A 24,860-nucleotide genomic window follows, 5' to 3' on the forward strand; every position below is an offset into this window, starting at 1 on the left:
ATCCCCTGACCCGACTGACAAAAGGCTCCGAACCGTTCTTCTGGAGCCAGGACCAGCAATAAGGTTTTGCGTAATTTAAGTCCCATCTCCAATGTACGCCTATACTTAGCCACGACACCCAACTTGCCTCGGTATGGTCCCTGTTCAGTGGCAGGACGGTATAGAACACGCAATTTCTTACACCAGTTGCACTTTGTCACGTTCCGAAGTGAATTATTCAACTGTGGAAAGGGAAGGTCTCACAGTCCTGTGGGAAGTCATGAAATCTCGCCCATACTTGTATGGCGCCCATTTCGCCTTGTGAACGATCATCACTCATTATTATGGCTGGCAAACCTGAAAAATCCCTCAGGACGGCACTTGCTCGGTGAAGACTTCGGTTGCAAGAGTTTTATATTACTATCGCACGCAAGTCCGGCCAGAAACACGGCGATGCTGACTGCCTACCCCACGCCCCTGCTTCCTGCCACACAGACGGGTCCGACGACGATTCTGCCTTCGTCCGTATTATCACCGCGTATACACCCTAGCCCGCCAACAGAGGGCCGACTCCAAACTGCAGCCCCACACTGGGCACCTCGAACCGAGAGCCGCGCCATCTCCATCTCGACATTTCACTTCGCTCTCTTCTTTGGCTTTCGAGACTGTGCTCTATAAGAACTACGGCCCCACAGAAACTGTCCCTCCACCTGTAGTACATACTGTCACGGACAACAGGGCTAGGCGTGACTAAAACGACGGGACGAAGCTGTACCAGCAGGCAAAGTTCGGCGCACAGCACGTGAGTCAACTTCAGTGTCCTCTTCTTCCAAGCGCAGCAAGAACATGGGGACACCAGATGGCAATACAAAGCTTCATGACGAAGTTTTTCGTGCGTGCCATGACGACCTTCCTTCTCATCACTTCTGGTTCTCCCGCAGATTTTCACGCATACGCCAAAAGTAACTGGCCCAGGCTAGCTGCAGTTGTTCATCGCTACATTCATATACCTGCCACAAGATGCCAGCGGCGGAAGACGGCGCTGATTAAACCATCCGGGCTGCCTATCCCTTGAAATACTCGTTTCAGCAGGTCTACATGGACCCCCTCGGCCCATTTCCGGAATCCTCTATGGGTAACAGGTATACTGTGGTTGCCGCTGACTGCCTCAGTCGCAACTGTGAGTCTCCCTGCTCATGTTACCTCTTTCGCAGTTGCCCATTTCTTCACTTAGAACATTGTGCTTCGTCATGGTGCCATATATCTGCCGTATGCTGTATGTAGGACATACGACGACATATGGCGTTCACATATAACACTGCGTTCCACGAAACTATGTGCTTCACTGCTTCACTCCATTTAATTTGGTGCATGTGCACGAAGTCCTGACCATGCTAGATGCCATGCTTGTTCCGGATCCTGGCCCCTCCTCTGGCGTGGGCGCTGACCAACTTGTTCGTTACGCACAAGCCGCACGCCAGCTTGCTCGACAGCGAATCCGGCGCCAACAAGAACATGACGCCCGGCGCTACAACCTGCGCGCCACAGAAAAGAGACTGAACACGCCCGGCGACCGTTTCTGGGTGTATTCTAACCACCCTAGACTTTAACGCGCGCTCGTTTGTCACTGTCAGAAAATAAAGTGCAATTTTTGCGGCTGCTATGAGCACCAGATTTTCCTGCTTCGATGCGAAATAGATCTTCCCACTTGGGTCAGCCAACCTTTGTTGCAACCGCTCTGATTTCATCATGAAATAAACAATATCAACAGTTCACAAACTTTTCCTCTACCCAGCAAAATCATCACACAACGTAGCTGCCCCAAGACTGCTTCTAGCTCCAGGCAGCGGAAAAAGTTTAATCCTTGGTGTCGTCAGTGCCATTTGGAATACCGAATTTCTGGCCTTCTCGAATATGGCAGGCGGAATCGTGTACCACGCATCGCTCACCTAAATGCAGCTGCAAGGTCCTACAACTAGGGACGTATCATTTTAGCTCTTGCATGCTCTGAATATGTGATATATATTAACGAGCCACTCTGTATTGAGCGCTGGGAAGATGTACAGTCTTTGTCAAAAGTGTAGAACCCAGGGAGTCTGCTTCTGAGCCACTAAGGAATTTTTGTCCTACCCTCGCCAATAAGGAGGCCCTCCACTGATGCTGAATCAGCGCCACTACACGGCTCAGAAGCAGGCTCTCTGGGCTCTACAAGTTTGACAAAGACTGTACTTCACCGGCTTCTTGAAGCACACGCTGAACGGCAGCAGCCGCGATGCTGCGCCAACCGACTATATACAAGATCCGTGATACATGCGGCCAACTTGTCCTTCAAGCACTTGCCCCTGTAACTGGCGGACGCATTAAGAATATGCGTCACAGACGCAAGCTTCCACCTTGTCGTTTCTACCACACACTGCCGATACAGTCCAAATAAGGCAATTCAGTTCAGTTCAGTCGTTCAGTCGTGTCCGACTCTTCGTGACCCTATGGACCATGTCACGCCACGCTTTCCGGTCTCTCACTATCTTCCTAACATCACATAACTTCATCTGCAGTGCCTCGAGGATGCCATCTAACCATCGCGTTCGCTGCCTACCCCTTCTCCGGCGACCCTCAACCTTTCCCAACATCAAATCTTTCTCCAGCGACTCCTCTCTTCTCATCAGATGACCAAATTAAGGCATCTTCTCACAAATGCTGCGCTGCTTAGTTGTACACGGACAAATGAACTGGACAAACGCTGAGGTTAAGCGCAATTGGTTGCGCTTAACCTCAGCGTTTGTCCAGTTCCTTTGTCCGTGTACAACTAAGCAGCGCAGCATTTGTGAGAAGATGTTCCGACTAGCCCAATCTCAAGCACTTCGCAATTAAGGCAAATTGTGCGTCCATCAACCCTTTCCTATTGTCTTGCAAGGTATATTATAGCTTGGGTACACTACGCCTTTTGGAAGCGTGATCGATTTTAAAGAACGGAGGCAGTGCATGCCCGTATAATTGCGATGACTTTCTCTTCTTTTGGCAAGTGGAAAAAATACGCACTTGTTTTGATCCCTTCCCTTCTATTGTGGTGGCAGGCATGCCGAAGTATAGGGCACGTTTGGCCGGCATTTTAATCTGCCCTAGCTGTGTAGCTCCGATTGTGGCGCAGCATTGGCGTCACGTTTTTCTCATGTTCGCTCTGCAATTTATTTTTATACGTGTGTTCACTTTTTAATATGAATTTATTGTCTTTTTGCAAAGTTCGTTATCCAGCTGCTGCGGGCTTTCAGCTCCATTTGCGTCAAGCCTTTGTTCCTCGCCGTTTTCGTAGCTATGACTCAAATTTCGAGACACAGGTCGGTAGCCTGATTGAAGGTATTCATTTCTGGAAACCAGCCCTTGTTTGGCTTATTGGAGCTCTTTGGAGTCCTTGATGGCGAAAATTGCGTCTGTGCCCACATAAAGCTAATTGCCACTTCTCTCCGTACACGGGATCACGTTTTTGGAATTGGCGTCGTATTCAGCTCGATGCCTTTTGACTACCGGCGCTTTTATGGCTCAAGCCTGGCAGATGAAACATTTTAGATACTTATGAGGCGTATCGGTGTCATCGACTGAATTAGGCCGCAATGCAGTGAAACCCACATGCACACGAAACCTTCCACAGCACATCACACAAAATGACAAGCCCTCGTACACATCTCAACCGACAGAAGAAGAAAAATAAGCTGCCATTTTATGGCGCCAATGAAAACAGGGCGTTGCTATCATGGTTTATTTTCTGTGAATCGAATGTAACGCGCAGGCACTTTTTTTTTAATTCGTGTTTTTTTTTAAATAACTGTCAAATAAATAAGGTAGTTCCAGTAAGCAAGTCACAAGTGCTACACAATATGCAGAGGTTGCAAACACCAACGTCATATGATTGAATGTAGTCGTAGATTGAGGCGACGGAAACCGTAAGGGTTGGTTTTCTCCCAGGAAGGTTAACTTTGTTATTAGAATGTACTGGTGCCCCGACTGTTGACATAGAATCGTGAGCAAAGATCGTATACAAGATGCAACAGGGGGCAGATCTCGGAAAAACTAGGGAAAACTGTATCTAAACGTCATCTAGCGACACACGCATGCCGATAAAATAGAGCACCGCCACCACTGTCTTCATCCAAGATAGCTGTGGCTAGATGTCGTTGCAATCAGTTCTCCCTAGCGGCGCTGCATCGAGGCACCCTAGTTTTCCCTAGACTCACTAAAATATTTTCAGAGTACCGGTGCCCGCGAGCGCCATTTCCTTTTCATACCTTCTGGCCCGGCCGCTTCCTGAACGATGAGTGACCCCATTCGTAGGCTTAAAAGATGTTTTTAAGCTCAGCAAAACAGGAACGCTTTGGCACGTTTTTTCAGAATAGTGTAAACAGTGATTGTATCGTCGCTAACTTTCGTAGCCAGCAATCAATGGGAAAAACTAAGTGTGTCGGTGGATCGGTGAAAACCGCAGGTCGCGTAAAATCGCAAGTCCCCAGCCGTCTAGATCACCTCTTGTTTTACGCGCATCGCAGTGGTATTACAATGTTATATAGAGTGACTGTGTGAAAAAGCGAAGATCGCAGGAACGCGTGTATATTGCGAAGTCGTGAAGAATGCCGTATGTCGGCGCCGCTGCGCCAGACACTAAGGATGGGGTGTGGAATTTTATTGCCTGGTTATGCTCTGAAAATATGACTGGCTTTGTAAAGGCGGCACAAAGTGAAGCAGCAAGTTCGCCGAGACAGCGTTAACGTATATTGCAGTGTAGTGAACGAAGAGCGGATATCACGAAGACGAGGAAGAGAACGACGAAGTGCCGTTGCGCTGCTAGAGCTCACTGGTTTGTGCCTAGACGGACTGTGTGTTTGTGCTGTTCGCCACAGAGGGCTATATTCCCTGTTGAACCCTCAGTAAAACCCTTTCCCTTGGTGAAGGTGAGGATTTCCTTCCGCCCTGGAGCTCCGCAGCCGCACACTATACCTACAACAGCCATGACCGACGCTACCACCCCTAGTCCAACCGGCTCCTCGTACCCCGTCTTTTGCGCTGAAGCTTTGCGCCAACAGGACCCTCCTATATTCAGCGGAACCAGCGACCACGACGTGGAAGATTGGCTGTCGTCATATGAGCGGGAGTACTCACAAAAAATAGTCAAATTAAATAATGTCATTCTACCTAACGGACGTTGCCAACCTGTGGTTGCTCATCCACGAGGCCGATATCTCATCGTGGTCTGCTTTCAAGACTAGTTTTGCCGATATCTTCGGCCAGCCTGCAGTGCGAAAGCTGCGCTCTAAACAACGCTTGCGCGGCCGTGCACAGCTACCAGGCGAGAATTTTACAAGTTATATTGAAGATGATGTAGACCTGTGCAAGCGCGTGGACGCTTCAATGACAAAACATGCCAAGATTGGTCACATTTTACAAAGAATTGACGATGACACGTTCCAGATGCTTCTGGCCAGAAATCCAGCAACCGTCGTCGACGTAATCAATGCATGCCAAAACTTTGAGGAATTACGCAAGCGCCGTAAAATTACGCGTTCTTTGCTCTCACACCCGGAGCCTCTTGCAGCTTTAACACCTGACGCATGGACTGTCGTCTTTGCTGCCACAAATAAAGCAGTTTGTTCGAGAAGTTGCCCGTCAATTGTCCCTCGTTCCCCATCGTCCTGACGCTCCCTCTCTTTGGTGCCAAAGTTGCAGCAAGTCATCCGCGAACAAGTCGCAGAAACACTTCCCACGCTTCCTGAAGCTCCTGCTGTCGCTCCCTTGACATACGTCGGAGCATCAGTACAGTATAGCCAACCTTCTGTTCCAGCCCCTTTGACCTACGCGGCAGTGGCTGCGCGGCCTCCGCCTGAGGCCCGTTTCACATGATGCGAGTTTTGCCCTGCGACGCTGCGGTTCTCGTCGGTCTAGCCACAGAGCGAGCGTCGCTCCAGCCGCGGAGGCGTTTCCAACAGGTTGGAATTCAGTCGCAGCGTCGGCGCGGCCATTCTGCGACTGACCAATGAGGAGCAGAGGAGCGCCGCGACGTCATGTGACGTATGTTGACGTGTAACGGGCTGACACGCCCAGTATCGTAGGAAAGCGCGTGTCCCCATGAGACACCCCTATTTTCACGTCCGAGTGCTTTCATTCGGCGCAGCAACCCGCTTTTTGTATGCTGAAAGACTGCCCGTTTTCATAAATACGTATGAAGTATCGCTAAGAATCTAAACATACATCTGAATATATAAATAAAACACGCTCTGCGTATGCGTTTTCTACAAATCATCAAACAACCCTGAGGGTATCTCTCACCGAATTCGCACGCGGGTTCGCTGCATGTGAAAACTCTATGCGAAATCGCACTGCGGCGTCACCGACTGCACCGAAAATTTTCGCTGCAGTCGCAGCATGTGAAACGGGCCTGAGCCGTTACCACCCATGCAGCCTGTTCTACGCCACGCACCACTTCCTCAAACGGCTCCGCTTCCATCCTGCGACTCCGCGCTATTACAACCCGTGGTGCACTTCGGACAATCGCCCAATTTACTACTACTGCGGTTGCCCTGGACATGTGGCTCGTCAGTGTCGTCGTCGCATGGCTGCGCCTCCCGAGCCTGCGTCTTCGGAGTACTCCCCACCGCTGCTTCGTTCTGCTCCCTCTTCGCCTGCGTACGCCGCCGAACAGCGTTCTATACGACCCATCGTTCCTCTCCACGTCGCAGGGCACTGTCACCAATGCGCCGGCGACCACTCCCAGCGGACAAGAGAAACTAAGTTCCGCGGTTCCTGAGGCGAGAACTGCGTGCTTTGCGGAAAGCTCAAGGCCTCATATTTTGCCCACGAACGTTAGAGCGATCTCTATCGATGGTCTGTCTGTATATGTGCTGGTCGATACGGGTGCTGCAGTGTCTGTGATTTATGAGCGACTTTGCCGACGATTACGAAAAGTTCCGACGTCATTTAACGATTTGTCGCTCCACACTGCCAGTGAAGAGAGGATTGCACCTTTAGGAGCATGTAGAGCGCGCGTCGTCATTGAAGGTCTTTTGTACAGTGTCGAATGTCATTCCGCCACGTCAGCGCCAGTATTCCCGTCGTATCCACGTTCCCCCCGACCTGCAGCGGTGCACACACGTCTTCGTTCGCCACGACGCTGTACGTCCACCCTTACGGCCGCCATACGATGGTCCGTACCAGGTGCTCCGGCGTGCTCCAGGTACTTTCTACTGCGTATCAACGGCCAGGAAGACACTATCTCCGTTTATTGCCCTAAACCCGCCCACCTTGACTCAGATGTCATCGCGAGCTGTGCCCCTGCAACCCCTTCCGATCTTGCCACTTCTCGCCGCGTACAGTTCACACTCCCAGTGTCCGCTTTTCGCCATTTATCTTCGCTCATGGCTTCATCGTTAGAGGGGGGGGGGGGGGGGGGGGGGCACTGTGGCATGCCATTGTCGTCTCGGTGAAGAAGAAGACGACAGCCTCAGCACGTCTGCCAAGCACGCGCAGTTCGTGCTACGTGGCCACAGGACTGAATGCCGGCGGTTCGCTGTCCCGTTGCCGTCTGGCACAGCGGGTCCTGCCAAAATATATTTGTGGAGACCCGATGACGAGTGTCTGTGGTTTATCTCCACAGTACAAAACAGAACAAGATCAGCACGGTGGCCGAAAGCTACTGGCTACATGCTACTGTCTTCGCACAGCAACGACCAAGGAGATTTCGCTTCGTCCCCTCCGCTGCCCTCGACGGACTCTCTCGATGGTCTCGCTTCCCAGCGGCAGCGCTCCTTCTTATATAGGCCAGGAAATCGTTGCCACTTGAATTGTCCAATAAGGAGGCAGCAGTTAGCGGTGGCCGAAGAGGTGAGGTCCAATATCGGGCGCACTGGTCGCGAGTTGGAGAGGAGGGGGCGCCGGGCAAAGACGCCGCGCAGTCTGGAGCGTGTTCAGACTTTCCCGACGGCCAGGTTTCCTTCTAGGGAGTCGCTGTCATGGGGCGAAGCACTGGGGCTAGTCAAGAGGTGTTAGCAGGAGAAGCTTGACGTCCGGTGCCCGCCGGCGCCCGCTTGTCCCCTGTCGTCGTCAGCTGGAGGAGCCGCGCAAAACTCGGCTGGTACCCCGATCATAACAGTACTGACTATGTCGTACTCATTTTCAACGTCAGATAACCAGCGATGTTCTAGCAGATGGTCGGTATGAGGGTGATGGCGATGACACTACACCAGTGATATGTAACAAACGAAAGTGCAATATATTCACAACCGCGTGTTGAAAAAGACGATATAGAAAATCTCATTTTTCGCAATACAAATGGGCGACACCAAATCATTACCGTTACTTTTTCTTCACTTAATGACAGCACTTGAAGGAAATTTTCATTCAAACTAAATGCGCTTCACCAACGCAGCCACTCGGCGTTCTTGGCGCAGAAAAGGCAGTGTAATTTATACCGATACTTTGAGCAATATTACTATATTGTATGCTTGTTTACGATGCCTCGACCGACCTAATGTTTCACATTGTGTCGCTTATTCAATGCGATTCATTGTTTCGTAGCGAAATCAATCTCCACACCCCGTACTTCTGGCTCCGCGGCATCATGAAAGGCTTTCTCCGCGAGTTAGATATAAACACGATCCGGCTATTTTCGTAGACATGCTCTTTTACACCCAGTCACTGCATATTGTTGTAACATCACTTCACTGCGCTGAACACGAGGTGATTCAAACAACTCGGGATTTGCGAGTGCAGGCGGCATGCAGTTTTCGCTGATTCATCCATACAATTACCCTTTCCCGGTATCGATTGCTGACCACGGTAGTAAGGTTAGTTAGCATGCAGTCACTGTTGGTACTGGAATTAATAAACGTGCCAGAATCTTCCACTTTTGCTAAGTTTAAAAACATGTTCTAAGCCTACGAAGATGTATAGTCACTCGACGTACAGACGGTGACCGTGATCTGCGGTCTGCAAACGAAATGACGGCCGCGCGCACCTTTGTGATCCTTTGGAAAAATTTTCACCGTAGCCGAATTGAGCTGGACATCGATACACGAAGCGACACACTCGGGGAGGCAGCCGGGGATACACGTGGCGCCCAGGGATACACGTGACACCCGGGGATACACGTGGCACCCAGGGATACACGTGACACCCTGGGATACACGTGGCACCCGGGGATACACGACGCACCCGGCTATACACGTGGCAACTCACCCGGGGAGGGACCCCGACCAAATCGCTGCGTCATTCGACTTTCAGGAACGGTAGCGGTACAGCTAACGTTGTAAAACGTTAGGGACAGACAGCTGGCGCTCACAACTCAGTAACTTTGTATCTGCCGCAACCTGATACGAGTGAAGTGTAAGCTCGCAGCGTACCCATTGGTGGCAAGAGCTTGTCTTACCGCTAGGGGTGCTTTTGGGTCCTTGACGTTTTTCAAAGCAAACGGCCAATACGTTTCTCTCAGGTACTTTTCGGCCACAACGTTGAAGACAGTTGGAGACAACCAGTCGATAAAACGCGTGCACCAGAGCTGTTTGATGGCCTCGTCCAGCTTCGAACCAGTGAAAAGGGTGTGGGCGTTGTATTTCATTAGCAGGTCTATTACCACGTAAAGCGTCAGGTCCGGTCTGTAAGAATCCAAAAAAAGAGGACATGGTGAAAGAGGCCCAAGGGTACCTTCACGAGTATTAATCTAGGATTATCGCAGATACTATTATAGGCTCAGTTTTGAACTTCACATGGGCACTATTTCTGATCAGCGATTAAAAGTGGCGTGTCTTGCTGCAGACGTGTGTCACTATTGTAGATGTGGCTATTTTAGAATCAACGCTATTTTCAATACGGGACTAATTCTTTTACCGGCGGTCCTATGGGGATATGCGCGATGTGCAGACTGGATGCCCCGCCATCTAGGGATCCTGGCAATGTGTTCAAAAGATAAAAAGAAAAAAGATGACAACGATGGTGACAAGGGAACTCACGGATGTACCGTTCGCTTACTGGCAAAGCTTCAATGAACACAAGCGACTTATTATAGACGCCTGCCCCAGAGAAACAATAAAAGGATGGCTGATCTTGCAGGATTAGGCCAAATGCGAAATAAGTGCGCCAGAACTTCGATTTTAACTTCGATTTCGGTTTTGTGCAGCACATATACTCATAATCATCAGTCGTAACGAGATTACGGGAAAGACGAAGTCTCGCATTTAATTTGCTTGCATAGCCTAGAAGTGCAGTGCCTGATTCGAAATTGAAGAGTTCCAGTGGGTTCGATTTGCATCTCAATTGTGCTGCCCAAGGAAGCGGCTGCTGACATTTCGGCCATGACATGTGGTCTCATGACGTCACAAAAGCCGACATCATTCACTGCCTGGTGACGTCACCTTCTAACTGCCACTTACCGCAGGCATGCTCGTGAGGACAGAACAGTAAAAAAAGCATCGGCAAAGCTTTTTTTTTTTCGAGAGAGAGAGAGAGCGGAGGGGCATGTGTAAGCTGCGCTTTTATAAATGGCTCTTGTTTGCCGCCTCCCGATACCGACCCTCAATCGTGCACCTGCATCAGATTTGCTACTCGCTTAATTGCAAACATATAATGTGCGACTATTATCCGATTTAGGGGTGGCCGACGGAGGGAGAGGACGCCATTTACTTCAGCTCCATGTGTTTGTTTTTCGAACTGTGCAGGTAGATTTTAGACCCGAGATGACCCGATTCCAAAAGGATCAGTGAAGGTGTTCAGCACCTGTTTGCAATTTTTTTTTCTTGGTGGTGGTGGTGGTGGTGGTCGTGATGGTGGTGAACTCTTATTACGTCCCAAAACAAGGGACCAGTCCGAGGACCAGTCGCGCTGGCTTAGAGAAGGTCTGTAGGGATCCCTTGGGAGGTCCTGCGGATAGCCTGTCGAGAATAACTGATGACGATTTTGGTATTAGGGTAGGCTAGCGCTAGCGCAATGGCAACCTCCTCTGCTGCGGTGACTGTGAGTTGCGAATGCTGCAGGCTGTGTACCAGTTGCGGTGAGGGGGGAGAGTTATGACCACCGTCGCTGGCTTCGAGGGATGGTAAGAGGAGTCCGTATGCGTGACGTCCAGACGTCCACTAAAGTGTTTCTCGAATTGTCGTGCACGATCGGCCCGCCTCTCGGCGTGGTGTTCCGGGGCTCGCTGTTCGATTCCAAGCTTCTCGAGAATCAGGATTTTTTGGCGGACTAAGCCTAATCGACGCTACCAAGGTTTTAGCACGACCAAGGCTGCTCTAGTACCGCAGGCGGGAGGAGCTGCCGCCATAGCTGGCCCGGAAGATGTGACCTGCAACATTTTATGCCTGGCGATCTTCACTTCGGACCAAACGCTGACTACGCCCTACAACCGAGCCAAGTATCAAGGCATTCCAATTATCCGCCCTTGCCGGCGAGGCACGAGCAGATGGGCGCTGCCTCTCTGATTGCCTCTGCAAGACCTCCCGTCTAGGTTACGACAGCCACAAGATGCGACATGACTTCATATTATTGAAAGCGTCCAGTGTCTTCGCAACGCCCGCACTCATAACGGGTGAGTCCTCCTAATTTCACGGCTCTAATCAGGCCACTTAACAGAGTTCATGTGACAAGCATCCCGAAACAAGATATTACCGACGTCATAGAGCAAAATGCTCATTCTAAGTACTTTGCGAATATGGTCTTTCTCCGCTTTGGTTCTGCTGCTAACTGCATCCGCATCTCTCTCAAGGACGCTGAATATTTCAAGAAGCTTTGCATACTGACCCGCTTAGTGGCGCGAACGCGGGATTTCGTCGAAGCTTTCGATGTGGACACGTCGCCACTGAAACAGCCTGCAGTTGGTAGCACGCGACGTGTAATCAGAATTAGACAAGGCCTCACGATGCGTTACGACATGGTGAATCTGAATTCACAAGCGTACGCATGCAGGGCAAGACAAATTTGCTACTTCTGACCTTTGCATAATACACATTACCTCCTCACTTAGTATTCGACTTCGAGATTACATGGTTCTTTGAATACCGCCCGCGCCCATTCGCTCATTATAACTGTTGCTGCTCATTTTCAGCCGTTTTTATTGGTACCCCGGCGGCAAACAGTTTCCTCGTTGCTTAGCATACGGGGCTTCCACGCATATAGCCCTGAGTGCCGAGTACGCGTCCCGTGATTATGCAAAGTCTGCTGACGAGTCGACACCTGTGGAGTCGGATGGCTCCACAACACATCAGGTGACATCCTCGTATTCTGGCTCCAAAAATGTATCATACGCTGACAAAATCTCCTCTCCATGTCATCCTAGACCATTGAGACCCTCAGAGCAGAAATATCTTAACTACACCGCGAAAATCAGCGTCTCCGGGAGATGATCACCAAAGACACCCGAGCTCGCACGCAGACTTCGCAGAGCAGCCAGTCACAGAAGAGCCGCTCGCCTATATACCCACCAGACAGGTCACAGCGTCTGATTTCGCCTTCGCACATATTCTGGGGCTTATCCAACAGGAACACGCCCAGGAGACACAGAAAATGAAATGGTTTATATATTTATTTACAGACGCTGCAATCCACGACGGATTTTAGCAGGGTGGGAATATAACATTGCGGGAAAACAATAGGCGCAGACAACAGAACGTAGTGAAGAAAAAAGTGCACTGACATTTGAATACAACAAAGAGAAGAAGGAAAAATACACTGTCAGGTCAATACAACAAGTGTCACTTTTAACACAATGCACTGCGTGAAAAAAAAAAAAAATGAAATATGCATATTAGAGCTTTTACGTCATCAGTTGAGAGGGGCGGTAAATAAAGACTAAGAATGTTGAGTCACTGTTATGTTAAGCTATTCCAGTCAGTTACGGCTCTTGAAAAAAAAAAGAATATATAAAGCAATCATTTTTACACGGATTGGTGTCATTGTTAGTTGATGCTTCTGCCTGGTGGCATGTCCAGACGAATGTGTAATTTTATCATATATATTAACATTATAGTATCCATTTACAATCTGATATACATGAATTTTAGTCTGAAAACTCGATTACGCTAGATTAGTTGCGGCAAGTTGGGTCGTTTTAAAAGCTTTTTGATGTTGCTCGTGTAAAAGGATCCCTGTTAATTGCTTCGTAATCGAGCACCGGAAGTATAATTGTGTAATATGCAATTAAACGGACATAGCTTGTAGACGGTTTTAAAGCTCTTCTAAGAAAAAAAAAACAGTTTACGACAGGCATTCATCATCATCATCAGCCTGACTATACCCACTGCAGGGCGAAGGCCTCTCCCATATTTCTCCACTTAACCCGGTTCTGTGCTAGCTGCATCCACTTGACCCCTGCGAAGTTCTTAACCTCATCCGCCCCCCTAATTCCTTCTGCCGCCCCCTGCTACGCTTTCCTTCTCTTGGAATCCAGTTTGTTACCCTAAGCGACCATCGGTTATCCTCTCTTCGCACTACATGTCCTGCCCATGCCCATTTCTTCTTCTTCTTAATTTCTACTAGAATGTCAGTAACTTGAGTTATTTCTCTGACCCACTGTGCACACTTCCTATCTCTTAATGTTACCCCTACCATTTTTAGTTCCATAGCCCTCTGGGTTGTCCTCAACTTAAGTAGAACTCTCTTGGTTAGCCTCCACGTATCAGCCCCATAGGTGAGTACAGGTAAGATGCAACTGTTATATACTTTCCTCTTTAGTGATACCGGTAAACTGCTAGTCATAATCTGTGAGTGCTTGCCAAATGCGCTCCATCCCAATCTTATTTTTCTTATTTCCTTTTCATGGTCCGGATCTGAGGTTACTACCTGTCCTAAGTAGACATATTCGCCTACTGCTTCCAGTACTTCGCTACCTAATGTATACTGCTGTTCCTTCCCGAGGCTGTTGAACATTACCTTAGTCTTCGAAGTCTTTATCAATGTGAAGATTTGATTTGAGGTTGTTGGTTATCCACAGCCTAAGGTATTTTTATCCTGTTACTCCAGAAAGAAAAATATTGTTAGCTGAGTAATTGAAATTAAGGATGCTAACTGAAGTTTTACTGCTGCCCTCACTTCCATGTAGAGCCACCTGCAGACCATGTTTGAGGAGTTCCCGCGTGCCACGCTCGCAGACCATAGTAAACGCCGTAAATATGTGCCACCTTCATTAGTCTTCTGGCTCACGGTATTCAGCGGGACTGCAAAAAGCTTTTATCAGAGCGGTCCTACCATTCGTACTTCGTGTCTCAGTGCCGTGAATTATTGAATCATTGATATTAGCTCTGTTCGCGTTTTCTATTGTTGCATAGCAGAAATACAGGATATTACTAATGATGTATTATTGTAAGTAATATTTACTGTTACACATCAACAATGGGACTCCCAAAACGTGATTACAAATGTGGACGCTTAACCGGCTGCGTCACGACACCGCCGGATGATAAACGTAGCTAAGGAAGGAAGAAAACATTTAATGAGTGTGAACGTAATTGGGACACAAAGTCCGCCATTCAAAATTAGCTGATTTTTGCAGGAACCTCGGGATCATATATTCAGAACTTTTTGCATTTCGGAAATATGTATGCCACAAACATCCTGTAAAATATCAATAAATGAAAATTTAAAAAAAAAAATACGAGAACAAATGCGCGGTGCAGAGCGAAAGGTCTCTCGAAAGACTCATATTACATATGCTATCTTTAGCAGTAACGTCACCACAGTTATCTTCGAACATTATTGAATGGTGACACGCGTTTCGTAATCAGTTACTTACAAAGTCATCTGGCACTTGTCATCGGCCTCGCATGTGTTGATAGCCAATGTCAGCAACTTGACGTAATTGGGACACCGGACAAGGAAGCGCGTGTAGCCTGTAACCATTTTGTCAACGACGAATGACAATACCAATTGCTGAAAAACGGGCAGAAAATGAGGCATAAAATAAAGCCATTGTGAAAAATAGGCGCACACATGCGCGAGAAGCATGAAGTGCTAATAGAAGTATGAAATTCGATATTGATCCAATTTTTCATTCAATGTTCTGCGGAAATCGTGCTGTCTTACAACCTATCAATTACGTTGGCACAAACATAGTATTCGTGTCTAGCAACATGCCTTAAGTTTCAGTAATGATTGAAAAGAAACTATGATCAAATAGTAGATAACAAAATGTATGACTGTTCTGTAAAAAAACAAAAGCTATTACTTTGATGATCATATCTATTACATCTGAAGTAGCTGGGACATAAATTTATCGGATACGCATGGCTCAGACGTCTATTGGCGATTGTATATCAACAAGATATGTTTCATGTCATTTATTCATGTCGCGTCAGCATGTTTCATCGTGATAGCTGCTATATGTTGCAAGAAGCCCGACAACGCTTTGGAATTTTATATTCTATGCGCTGCACTTGTGAATAGGGATAGGTTATTGAATCGCATATAGGCCAATTTGAATTAAGCTTTCTCAAAATACGTTTTTATGCAAATCTACGACACGGATGCAAAAAGCGTGATAAATTTTTAAACAGAATGGATGCTGAAAAACCTTATTTCAACTGACGCATGCCCATGGATTTTAACTATACATAGCGATCTCTGTCATATAGTCTGATCCTTTCAGTTATCAGTGCGCTGTACAAGATTTGTGGCTTACAACTGTTTTATTTCACTGGTGGAGAGAGGTTAAATTTTTATTGCTAATAGTTTCAGGGAACAATTACTTGGAATTTCGCACGACCATACATTAAAAAAAAAAAACTTAATTTGTATCGGTGTTTTTCCGTGTCTACGAGGCAATGTTTGCTCAGTGGATCAGCAGTTAAATTGTCCTAATAATCATTCATGAGTTTTAATTGCCCCTGTAAATTAGAAGCATTAAGTGGTAACTAATCAGGCTATGTGTTCCAGCCAGCACTGAAATTGTTTCAAATAGGAAAGGCTAATAAAAAAAAAAAGGCAGCGTTGGATTTGAATAAGCCGGATTGTTCAGAAGATGTATTGTAAAATCTTATAAACTGGAGCAGAAAGGAAACAACGACAGAGATGCAATACACAAACAAGAATGACGCTGCACACTCAACTGAATTTTCGAATGCATTATTTATCGGATCCTTTGGAAATCAGCACATAGGATCAAGAGAAAACGCATACACTATAGGACAAGATGTGCATAATTTAAGTTCGGTCCAGTTTGACTTGATACGTGGTTTAATTAACGTCGCAAAGCGACTTAGGCTATGAGAGACGCCGTATGACGGTTCCGGATAGTTTAGACTACTTGGGGTTCTTCAACGTGCACTGATGTCGATCTTCACCTCCAACGAAACGCGGTCCCTGTAGCCGGGACTGAACCTGGATCGTCGCCGGTCACCCGACACCGCAGTCAAACCCCTAACAGCGGACAGAACCAGCAGGTCTCGGCAAAACATTTGGCGTTGCTGTGATGGAAAATGATGTCTTGAAAGTGAGACTCCCAGCCAGCCAGCATCTATCAAGTGACCGTCTCTTATTTTATGACACATTTTGTGGAGAAAATAGAAAGGCATTACTATAAGAATTATGCTAATTGTTTCTCATTGGCGGCATACGAATTTTTCGAACCTAATAAATTTTTTTTATGCTGGCTTTTGAATGTGGGTACATTAGGCTAGAAAATGTAAGGATTTAGGCACAAAAGGGCTAAACTGAATGATTGCAGTTATCATCAACGTCGCTAACAGCTACGGCGAAAAGATAAGTGGTTCGCTAGACTTGCGCAGAGAAAGCTGGATGGCCATGGCGTTCTCTTCAAGGCCTGAACCCGCTTGTCACTCTTCGACCTTGTCGGAGTTTTACTTACAAAACCCAGTTTTATTCGTCCAAGCACCCCTAACGAATGAATGCATGAATCTGCTCACGCGAAATCGAGAAGCGACCGCATCGCCTCCGTCGTTTCTGTGGGGCTGCACTTTATGCTATAGTCCCACTCGTGGTGCTGCTAACACGACAGAGGCGCATTTTAATTACTTAATTGACAGCTCAGAGAGCGCAAGGAAACTAATTCGGGTGTTTCGGCGAATACTTTCGAAAATTTCTAAATATTGTGAGTTAACAATTTAAAATACTAGCAAGAACCAACTCTAACGCGCGACGAACAATTTTCTGAGAACTCTTCAGTGATACTAGTTAAATAAAACGTACTGATTGACTTTTTTAAAGATACCTGTTGGTTATTTAAGTCCCCGTGAAGAGCTAAAAGTTGGCAAATCGAAGTTCATGAGAGGGACCGTGAAAAAACTGCCTTCGTGACACCAGATGGGCTCTATGAATTCCGCGTCCTCCCATTCGGGCTATGCTGCGCTCCTGCCACCTTCCTGCGGATGATGGACACTGCTCACAGGTCTGAAGTGACAGACATGCCTTGTTTACCTCGACGACGTGATAATCTTTTCACCGTCATTCACGGAACACCTACGCCGCCTGAGAACTGTTCTCGAAGCTGTTCGGTCTGCCAACCTTTCTCTCAAGCCTCAAAAGTGGTACTTCGGATTCACCGAATTGAAGTTCCTTGGGCACATCGTCAGTGCTGACGGCATCCGAGCTGACCCCGAGAAATTTGCTGCCGTTGCTGCCTTTCCCATCCCCGCCCACAAAAAAGCAGTCCGACGGTTTTTAGGGCTGTGCTCCTATTATCGCCGCTTCATTAAAAACTTTGCACAGATGGCCAGTCCTCTGACACTACTGACTCGAGACGACGCATCGTTTTGCTGGGGCGCCGAGCAGCAGATGGCTTTCGACGAGTTACGACGCCGGCTCCAGTCACCCCGATTCTGGCACATTTCGACGACGACGCCGACACGGAGCTACACACGGATGCCAGCAAAGTCGGCCTTGGTGCCGTTCTAGTTCAGCACCAAGGCGGGGTCGACAAAGTAATTGCCTACGCCAGCCGTGCACTTTCACGTGCTGAGTCCAACTATTCCAACGGTCGGCCATCAAGGTACGGGCGGAACTTGGCAGCGGCCCATACTACCGCCAAACATTCTTTTTCGGTGGTATACCACCGAAAAAGAATGTTTGGCGGTAGTATACCACCGAAAAAGAATGTTTGGCGGTAGTATGGGCCGCTGCCAAGTTCCGCCCGTACCTTGATGGCCGACCGTTTCGAGTGATCACTGACCATCACTCGTTGTGTTGGCTGAAAAACTTAAAGGACCCTTGCGGCCGCTTAGCACGTGACAATATGCTTTTGGAACGAAGAAAAACTCATTTTAAAACTCTTCCGCGCGAAGAAATCCGGCGCTCGTTTGCGTATGACACCGAAACTGGCTCACTATATCTCTCTGGAGCACACGGTGCAAAACTGACAAGGTCACATTTACCTGTTTATCTTTTTTGTCAGCAGGGACCATTCCAAATTCTGGCTGTGGTGTTACTACTGGAGCCGCCGTGAAGTCGAGATCCTTGCAGTATTCCATGAACTGCGGAGAGAACGTAGCGAGTAAATATACATGGCGTTTGTTTCTTTGGCGCGTGGAAAAGTTATGACACAAGCTGTGACACTTCGCTGGCAAAATATTCATATCACCTTGAACTGCCTCTTAAATGTGGTTCCGCGTGCCCCCGAAGCAAGTGTACCGACTGCCCTCTGCTCCATTTCCAGTGCCAATGTTGCGGCAGATTCCAAGCACAGCACAGCGTAAGCAAACGTCAAGCCTTCTACCATTGCGTCTTTCAAGATTCCTCAAATAACTTCATATTTGATATATCCCCAGAGACCGCGATATTTCATGACAACTGAGTTTATTTTTGCTTTCATTACAATTTCCTCTCTGAGGTCCCGCATGTAGTCTTTGCCATCGCTTATAAAATTACTAAGGTGCTTGTACGCTTTAACTAGCGACAAAGTATTGTAGCGTGATTGCACGGATAACCATTTAAGAAAATAATTCACATTTTTTCTTCCCTTAATCTCAGTCTCATAACCTCCGCCTATTTTCCGCAACTTTCTGCCAACTCTTGGAGACGCCTTTCTGGCTCTCTGCTAGGAGCACAATATCATCGACATAATTCGTTGAATTCTAATTACCATTCAATCTCCCTAACGTAGATCGTGAATAGAAGTGGTGATAAAGGACATCCCCGCCTGTGTCTGATTTTCACCGCCACTGTTCTTGTACCATCCAAATCCTGCCACTTCACTGGTACGTTATTCTCCATTTATATCTCTCAATAAACTGATCGTTTTTTTTCCCACACCCTCTTTCCCAGAATTTGCCACATCAGAGCGTGGTTTACAATATCGCAATCTCTTTTCATATCAAAAAACGCCATCCACATTGATCGTTCCTGAACTGCTGCGATTGCAATGCATTGAGTGACTGCTAACAAAATATCGTCTAATCTACGACATTGTCTGAAGCCACTCTGCAGTTCTGCTGCGTTCGTCTCCTAATATCCACCCTTGTCAGGCATGTATTAGCGCCGCTGTCTGGCAGAGGGATGGAATTAACGCCGAGCTCGATGGTGATCGGGCCTGAGTGTCCCCTCATGCCGATTATGTTAGTCTATAGCCGTGTTTACATGAATGCGACAGCTAGCGCATCGCATTCATGTAAACAGGGGTAATGCGCTAGGAAAGCGCATCGCATTAATGCGCCAAGCAGGGCTGGATTTGGAGGGGAAGTCGACTTACCCCTCTCAATCTCAAAAGGCGACACCGCGTTCCGCCACCACCGCGCTAGAGATGATGCGCTACATGTAAACGCTGTCGCATCGCATTACCGTGAGGCGCTACGAAATGCGATGCGATGCGATGCGCTACTGTCGTCTTCATGTAAACAAGGCTTATATAGCGCATCGCATCGCACCCGGTTGCTAGCGCATCGCATTCTTATAAACAGGGGTAATGCGCTAGGAAAGCGCATCGCGTTAATGTGCCAGGCAGGGCTGGATTGAGAGGGTTAAGTCGACTTTCTCCGCGCGTGCAAAGCCGGCAAAATGACGGCGCCCGGCGAAGCGGCGGCCGCTCGCCTCACCGCCAGTTCGTCGTTGCCGCTCTACTGTGCCTCGCGTTCGCTGCAAACGAACGGTGAACGAAGCTTTTCATTTGTCTGAAGATGCCGGCACCACACAATTCTGGCGACCGAAACGCCTCAAATTTTAAGAGTTTCTGGAATCGGACTTATAGTGACTAAACGTTGTACCGCCAGACAGCGCGGGATATTCAAATAGCTGCGGGTTGGGTAAACAAAGGCGACGAAGTATTTAATTTCGCTTGATACGCTGTTTCTATTATTCCTTACAGCTTTCCTCTTACTCTGGTAAAAATAAAATAAACATTGAATCAAACATGGAAAATTTGCAACCTGGCACCGCCATTGCTTAAATATGCGACACAGTACGCCGCCACCAACGCGCTAGAGATGATGCGCTGCATTTAAAAACTGTCGCGTAGCATTACCGCGAGGCATTGCAAAATTCGATGCGCTGATGTCGCCTTCATGTAAACGCGGCTTATGGCCCTACCAGGCGGGCAACGACGAAGGCGCACAAAGGTGCCGCGGACGCTCGAACCTGGCACGTTTCTTATCGCGCATGAAGCAGCCGCCATCACACAAACAAGGCCCACAATGATGCGCTGAAACACCTTACATCCGGAGCATTTAAGGGCAGAATGTGCCCGTGAGCAGCTTCCCTCGGCAACTAAAAAAACGGGTTTGTATCATTGTACACCTCCGCATGACATATATGAGCAAACAGAGCAAGTGAGCAACGTCTCAAGGCTGAAGCACTCGTTCGTCGAGTAAGATGTTTGAGCACAGTGCGTAATCGATACGCTTCTTATCGCTCGTTGAGAAGAGTAAGCTCGTTTACTACCAAATACTCGATTAATTATCACAGGCTTTTTTTTTTTTTTACTCTTGCAACATGGACACGGGCACTAATCAGTCGGAAATGTCACGCTCAGTTGGAAATAATGAACGCGGGAACTTTACTACTCACCTCGTAAATTTCTTGAAGCTTCGGGAACCTGAGCTTCACGTCGTCAGCTACATCGTCGGCGATTGGTTTAAAAAACGCTTCCACCACCTCGGTGTACTTCATTCCACCCAGCTGAATCAGGTAGTAGGTCGGTTCCATAATGCCCATGTCGGCTTGAGAAATCTGAAAATTTAAATACCGATTTGTCCGAAGAGCGAATATTTTTGAAATCGAAAGCATGGTTGTGTTGGTCATTCGCCACGTGCGCCATTGTTGTACTGGCACTGTTGCACTGACAGTGAGCGTGCACTGTGCCGCTACCTCCCGTTGTTAAGACCTTCCATGCGGTCTGCCCGATTCTCATTTGTGTGACCCGACCCATGATAAGCTTAGCTCTAACAGTGCCTAATTGCTGAAAGCGTAAACAGTGAATAAAATGGTTAGGATAAGAATATTTGTAGGAAATCTTGTGCAGGTCTTCTGCAAATTGTAATCGTCAGTTCCTCGTTTTTATATCTATTCACACAGTAACGTCTGAGTACTTCTGAGGACGCTACGTTCTGAGAACGCTGAGGAATTGGGCGGGATGCTTGCGTCGCGTCTGGAGCCGCCGCTACGCGGAAGGCCGTTCATGAGCGTTAGTATTACTTTCGCTAGTAGTGCTACGCACAAGAAAGTCGCTTAGGCAACAGGCCTCCATGCAACAGGCAATGCCCAACAGCTTCTTCCGCAGTGGTCGATTGAATGTTTTGTGGCGCATTCTCTTTTTGCGAGTTTCGCCTTTCGCTTCGTCACTGCTCGGCGGCGCTAACACCAAAACTGTGCAAAGGTAAGGCTAAAATGCAGATATACAAATGTTTAGTAGCGCTTCTCTGCATGCTTGTGTTATGTTATCCTTGAATTCTCAGGTCGGCGCATTTTGTTTTACTCTTTGTTCGTTTAGCTGTTCGGTTTTTGTTTTTGTTTTTTTTTTTTGTTTTTCATGTATCATGCAACGGACTCACCAACCGAACTTTATTATTGAAGTAACATAACATCACAGCCTTCCAATTACGTAGAAAGATACAAGAACTTAAGCTTATGTTCTTGCTGAACTCCTCTCCTAACCTGAAACCACTGGTAACCCGTCTGACAAGAAATCTTCACGAACAGCAGCTGACTCCTTACAGCTCTTAATAAATGCATTTATATATTCCTTCTTTCCTCGTGCTATCAAAGACTGGAACCGACTGCCACCTTGCCTAATAATTAGAGTAAACTCGACTAACCTATTTAACTTGGGACTAACCTGCTTCGATGTTGGCGCTTTAAATGATATCTCCGTGTTCTTGAAATGACAGTTTTTGTTTCCTTCATTGCTCAGCTAATTGACGTATTCCTTCGATGACTGTTCAAGGCGTTCGGCTATTTTATCTACGGCTGCTGTGATTTTTGTTTTCAGTGATTTTATAACAATATTGCTATTGTTTCCCCCTCCCCCTGCTAGGGTCCACCAAAGGACGTGCAGTATATTGTAAATAAAAGACGCTTTGTTAATGTGATTCACGCTTACCGAGCCGGGTCTATATCGAAGAAATGTGCTCACCGCAAGGTCGTAGTATGGCGTTGGCTGATCAGGGAGCTCTTCGCCTATGGTCGGTCTTGGGGCGTCCGCGAACACCTTCTTTGTGCCACTTTGAACCCATTCGAGATGAAACAAGCAGTCGATTCCTTTCGCATGCGCCTTCTCGCACATCTTCGGGATTGAGTCTGCCTTTGAGATGAAATCTCCAATTTCAGCAGGCCCTGTTATCCCGAGAAAGTCGAAGCTCGGTTGCTCCACGGCTGAGGAAGAGATTGGGGAGCAAAATCAAAATAAGTATATTCAGGCAGTGAATGCACTTCAAACCAACATATCGATCGTGACATCGCAATGATACGGAAAGGTTCGTCGTCAAGTATGTTAAGCGGGGTTTAACGCCACAAGACTGCATGGTGGAGGGCCCCTGACTAACTTCGCTCACCTAGAGATTCCTAATGTGCGCTGACATTACGCATCACACGGGTACCTTTTGCATTCAACATTAACGAAGTGCAGACGGCTGTTGCCGGGATTTTGTCCTGCGATACTTGGCCTAGGCAGAAAAACATATGAACTTCCTCGTGAGCGTATATGCACTTAGCGCCTCGCTCAACCACTGGTCTTTATTGCTGCCCCGCTTATCACACGCAAACATATTAGCACATTCTTAAGCCATCACGAGTGAAAGATCACCCAACATAGATATGAATCCCCGCTTAACTAAGCCGGAATAACGTGCCTGTGCGGATTAAGAGTAGCGTGTCGACTCAGGATTCAAGTGTCCTGGAAGGTTGATTTCGATCTTGCTCTCAGATCTGAAAGAAGCTGTTTCCATTATCAAAAAGGGTCGCCCGATATGACAGGCTATGTCCTGTGGTCTCATGGCGTCAGGTAAACCTACAAACTATCACCTGCCAGGTCACGCTTTTTGCATGTATTTCTGATCACGAGACAAGGGTGACAGTCAAACATAGACCTCCTGGTCCTCCTTGCCCTCTCTCACGTTCAGTTCCCCCCCCCCCCTCTGAAAGCCGTGTGGAGTGGATGGGTGATGATGATGATGATGATGATGATGATGATGATGGTGGTGGTGGTGGATTTTAATGGCGCAAGGGCGACTCAGGCCAAAGAGCGCCAAACTCAAGGTTAATGGTGTACTCAAGTTTATATAATGGAATAGTTGTGATGTTTCATGAAGGAATAAAAAAAAGAGTGGTGTATAGGGCCTAAAAATGTATTCGCTCTGTAATATCGCTAAAAACAATGGTGTATAGGTCCTAAAATTCATTTGCGATATATAATGGATGTGCAATGTGTAAGTAGATGTGTTAAAAGATCTCATCCGTCCTCTCAAGGAGGAGCGGGCTGAGACCCACGTCGATAAGAAATTTCATGTAAAAAGCCTACTTGTGATAAAAATTTAAGCACCTGTTTTAAAGGAAACATTGGGTTGTCGCCAATAAAAATGGATGGGTGTGCAGGTATTTGATGAGTGAACAAGGAGGGAAAATGACGTCTTCTTTCTTGTTCCAGATGTGCACATATGATTAAAACATGAATGTGGCTGCGCATTCATCGTTCATATGTGTTTCATGTTGCTTTCGCGGTTACCGTGGCAAAAGATTTGAAGGTGGGATCCAGCGCGCTCCATAGTAGGATATAAGTTAAAGATAGTAGTTGCTAACTACAGACAATGAATGGTTCCTTGCATGTGCACATCTCCGCTGAACAGTAAACAATCAGATGCATTAATATTTTTCTCCTTGTAATTTGGTTCGGTAATTAGCTTTTTATTTAGGTAACCAGAAAGGCCTTAACAGTAGACTATATTTTCTGTCACGGAGAAAACGGCTAGACCCGGAGTTGTACCCGACACTAATATTTAAGGCCGGGACACTATTTCTCGATGCGACGTGAGCCTACTTTGACCCTCGACCTTTCCGCGCCCTCCGCATCCACCAGCGCAGGTATGTCGATCCCCCCTCGTGTTGCTGGACGCCTCAGCACGACCTGCCGCATTTTATTTATTGTGTTCGTGAGTTTTTAGTGGGGAAAGTCTTATTTGTGTGTGGCCTGCGCCTACTTTGAAAGCGATGAATCGGTTATGCTTTCCGACCTACAGAGGCAGCTGTGACAACGGACCAAAAGTAGTGAGTTTCCCTTCCCGAATGACGAACGCAGGATTACGTGGGATCGTTCTGTTCGTCACGAAGATGTCGATATCCACATGCTTCGAGATCCTATTGAATGTTATTGCTGCGCACCGAAGCAATCGTCGAAGAGAAATTAGTGCTAAATTTGGACGTGCGACGATATTAAAATTCATGGCGTCACGAAATTTGCGCTCTTGTACCCATCATAAATTATCATT

The 24,860-nt window shown here is 47.4% G+C and overlaps 1 protein-coding gene across 1 annotated transcript in view; it reads right to left on the reverse strand.

Annotated features, from left to right (window-relative positions):
• The window catches only part of LOC146197299 (uncharacterized), a 49,198-nt gene extending 28,102 nt beyond the window's left edge, over window positions 1-21,096 (reverse strand). Inside the window, exons 1-4 of the mRNA XM_084597162.1 lie at window positions 20,950-21,096; window positions 18,327-18,425; window positions 14,735-14,871; window positions 9,386-9,611 (exon numbers count right to left, since the gene is read on the reverse strand). Of these exons, the coding sequence (XP_084453288.1) occupies window positions 9,386-9,611; window positions 14,735-14,871; window positions 18,327-18,425; window positions 20,950-21,096 (609 nt within the window). The remainder of the gene's footprint in view (window positions 1-9,385; window positions 9,612-14,734; window positions 14,872-18,326; window positions 18,426-20,949) is intronic.
• Window positions 21,097-24,860: the final 3,764 nt, after the last annotated feature.

The sequence above is a fragment of the Amblyomma maculatum genome, chromosome 3 (genome assembly GCF_055883805.1).
Source record: "Amblyomma maculatum isolate TAMU_Amacu chromosome 3, ASM5588380v1, whole genome shotgun sequence".
NCBI classification, from domain to species: Eukaryota; Metazoa; Arthropoda; class Arachnida; order Ixodida; family Ixodidae; genus Amblyomma; species Amblyomma maculatum.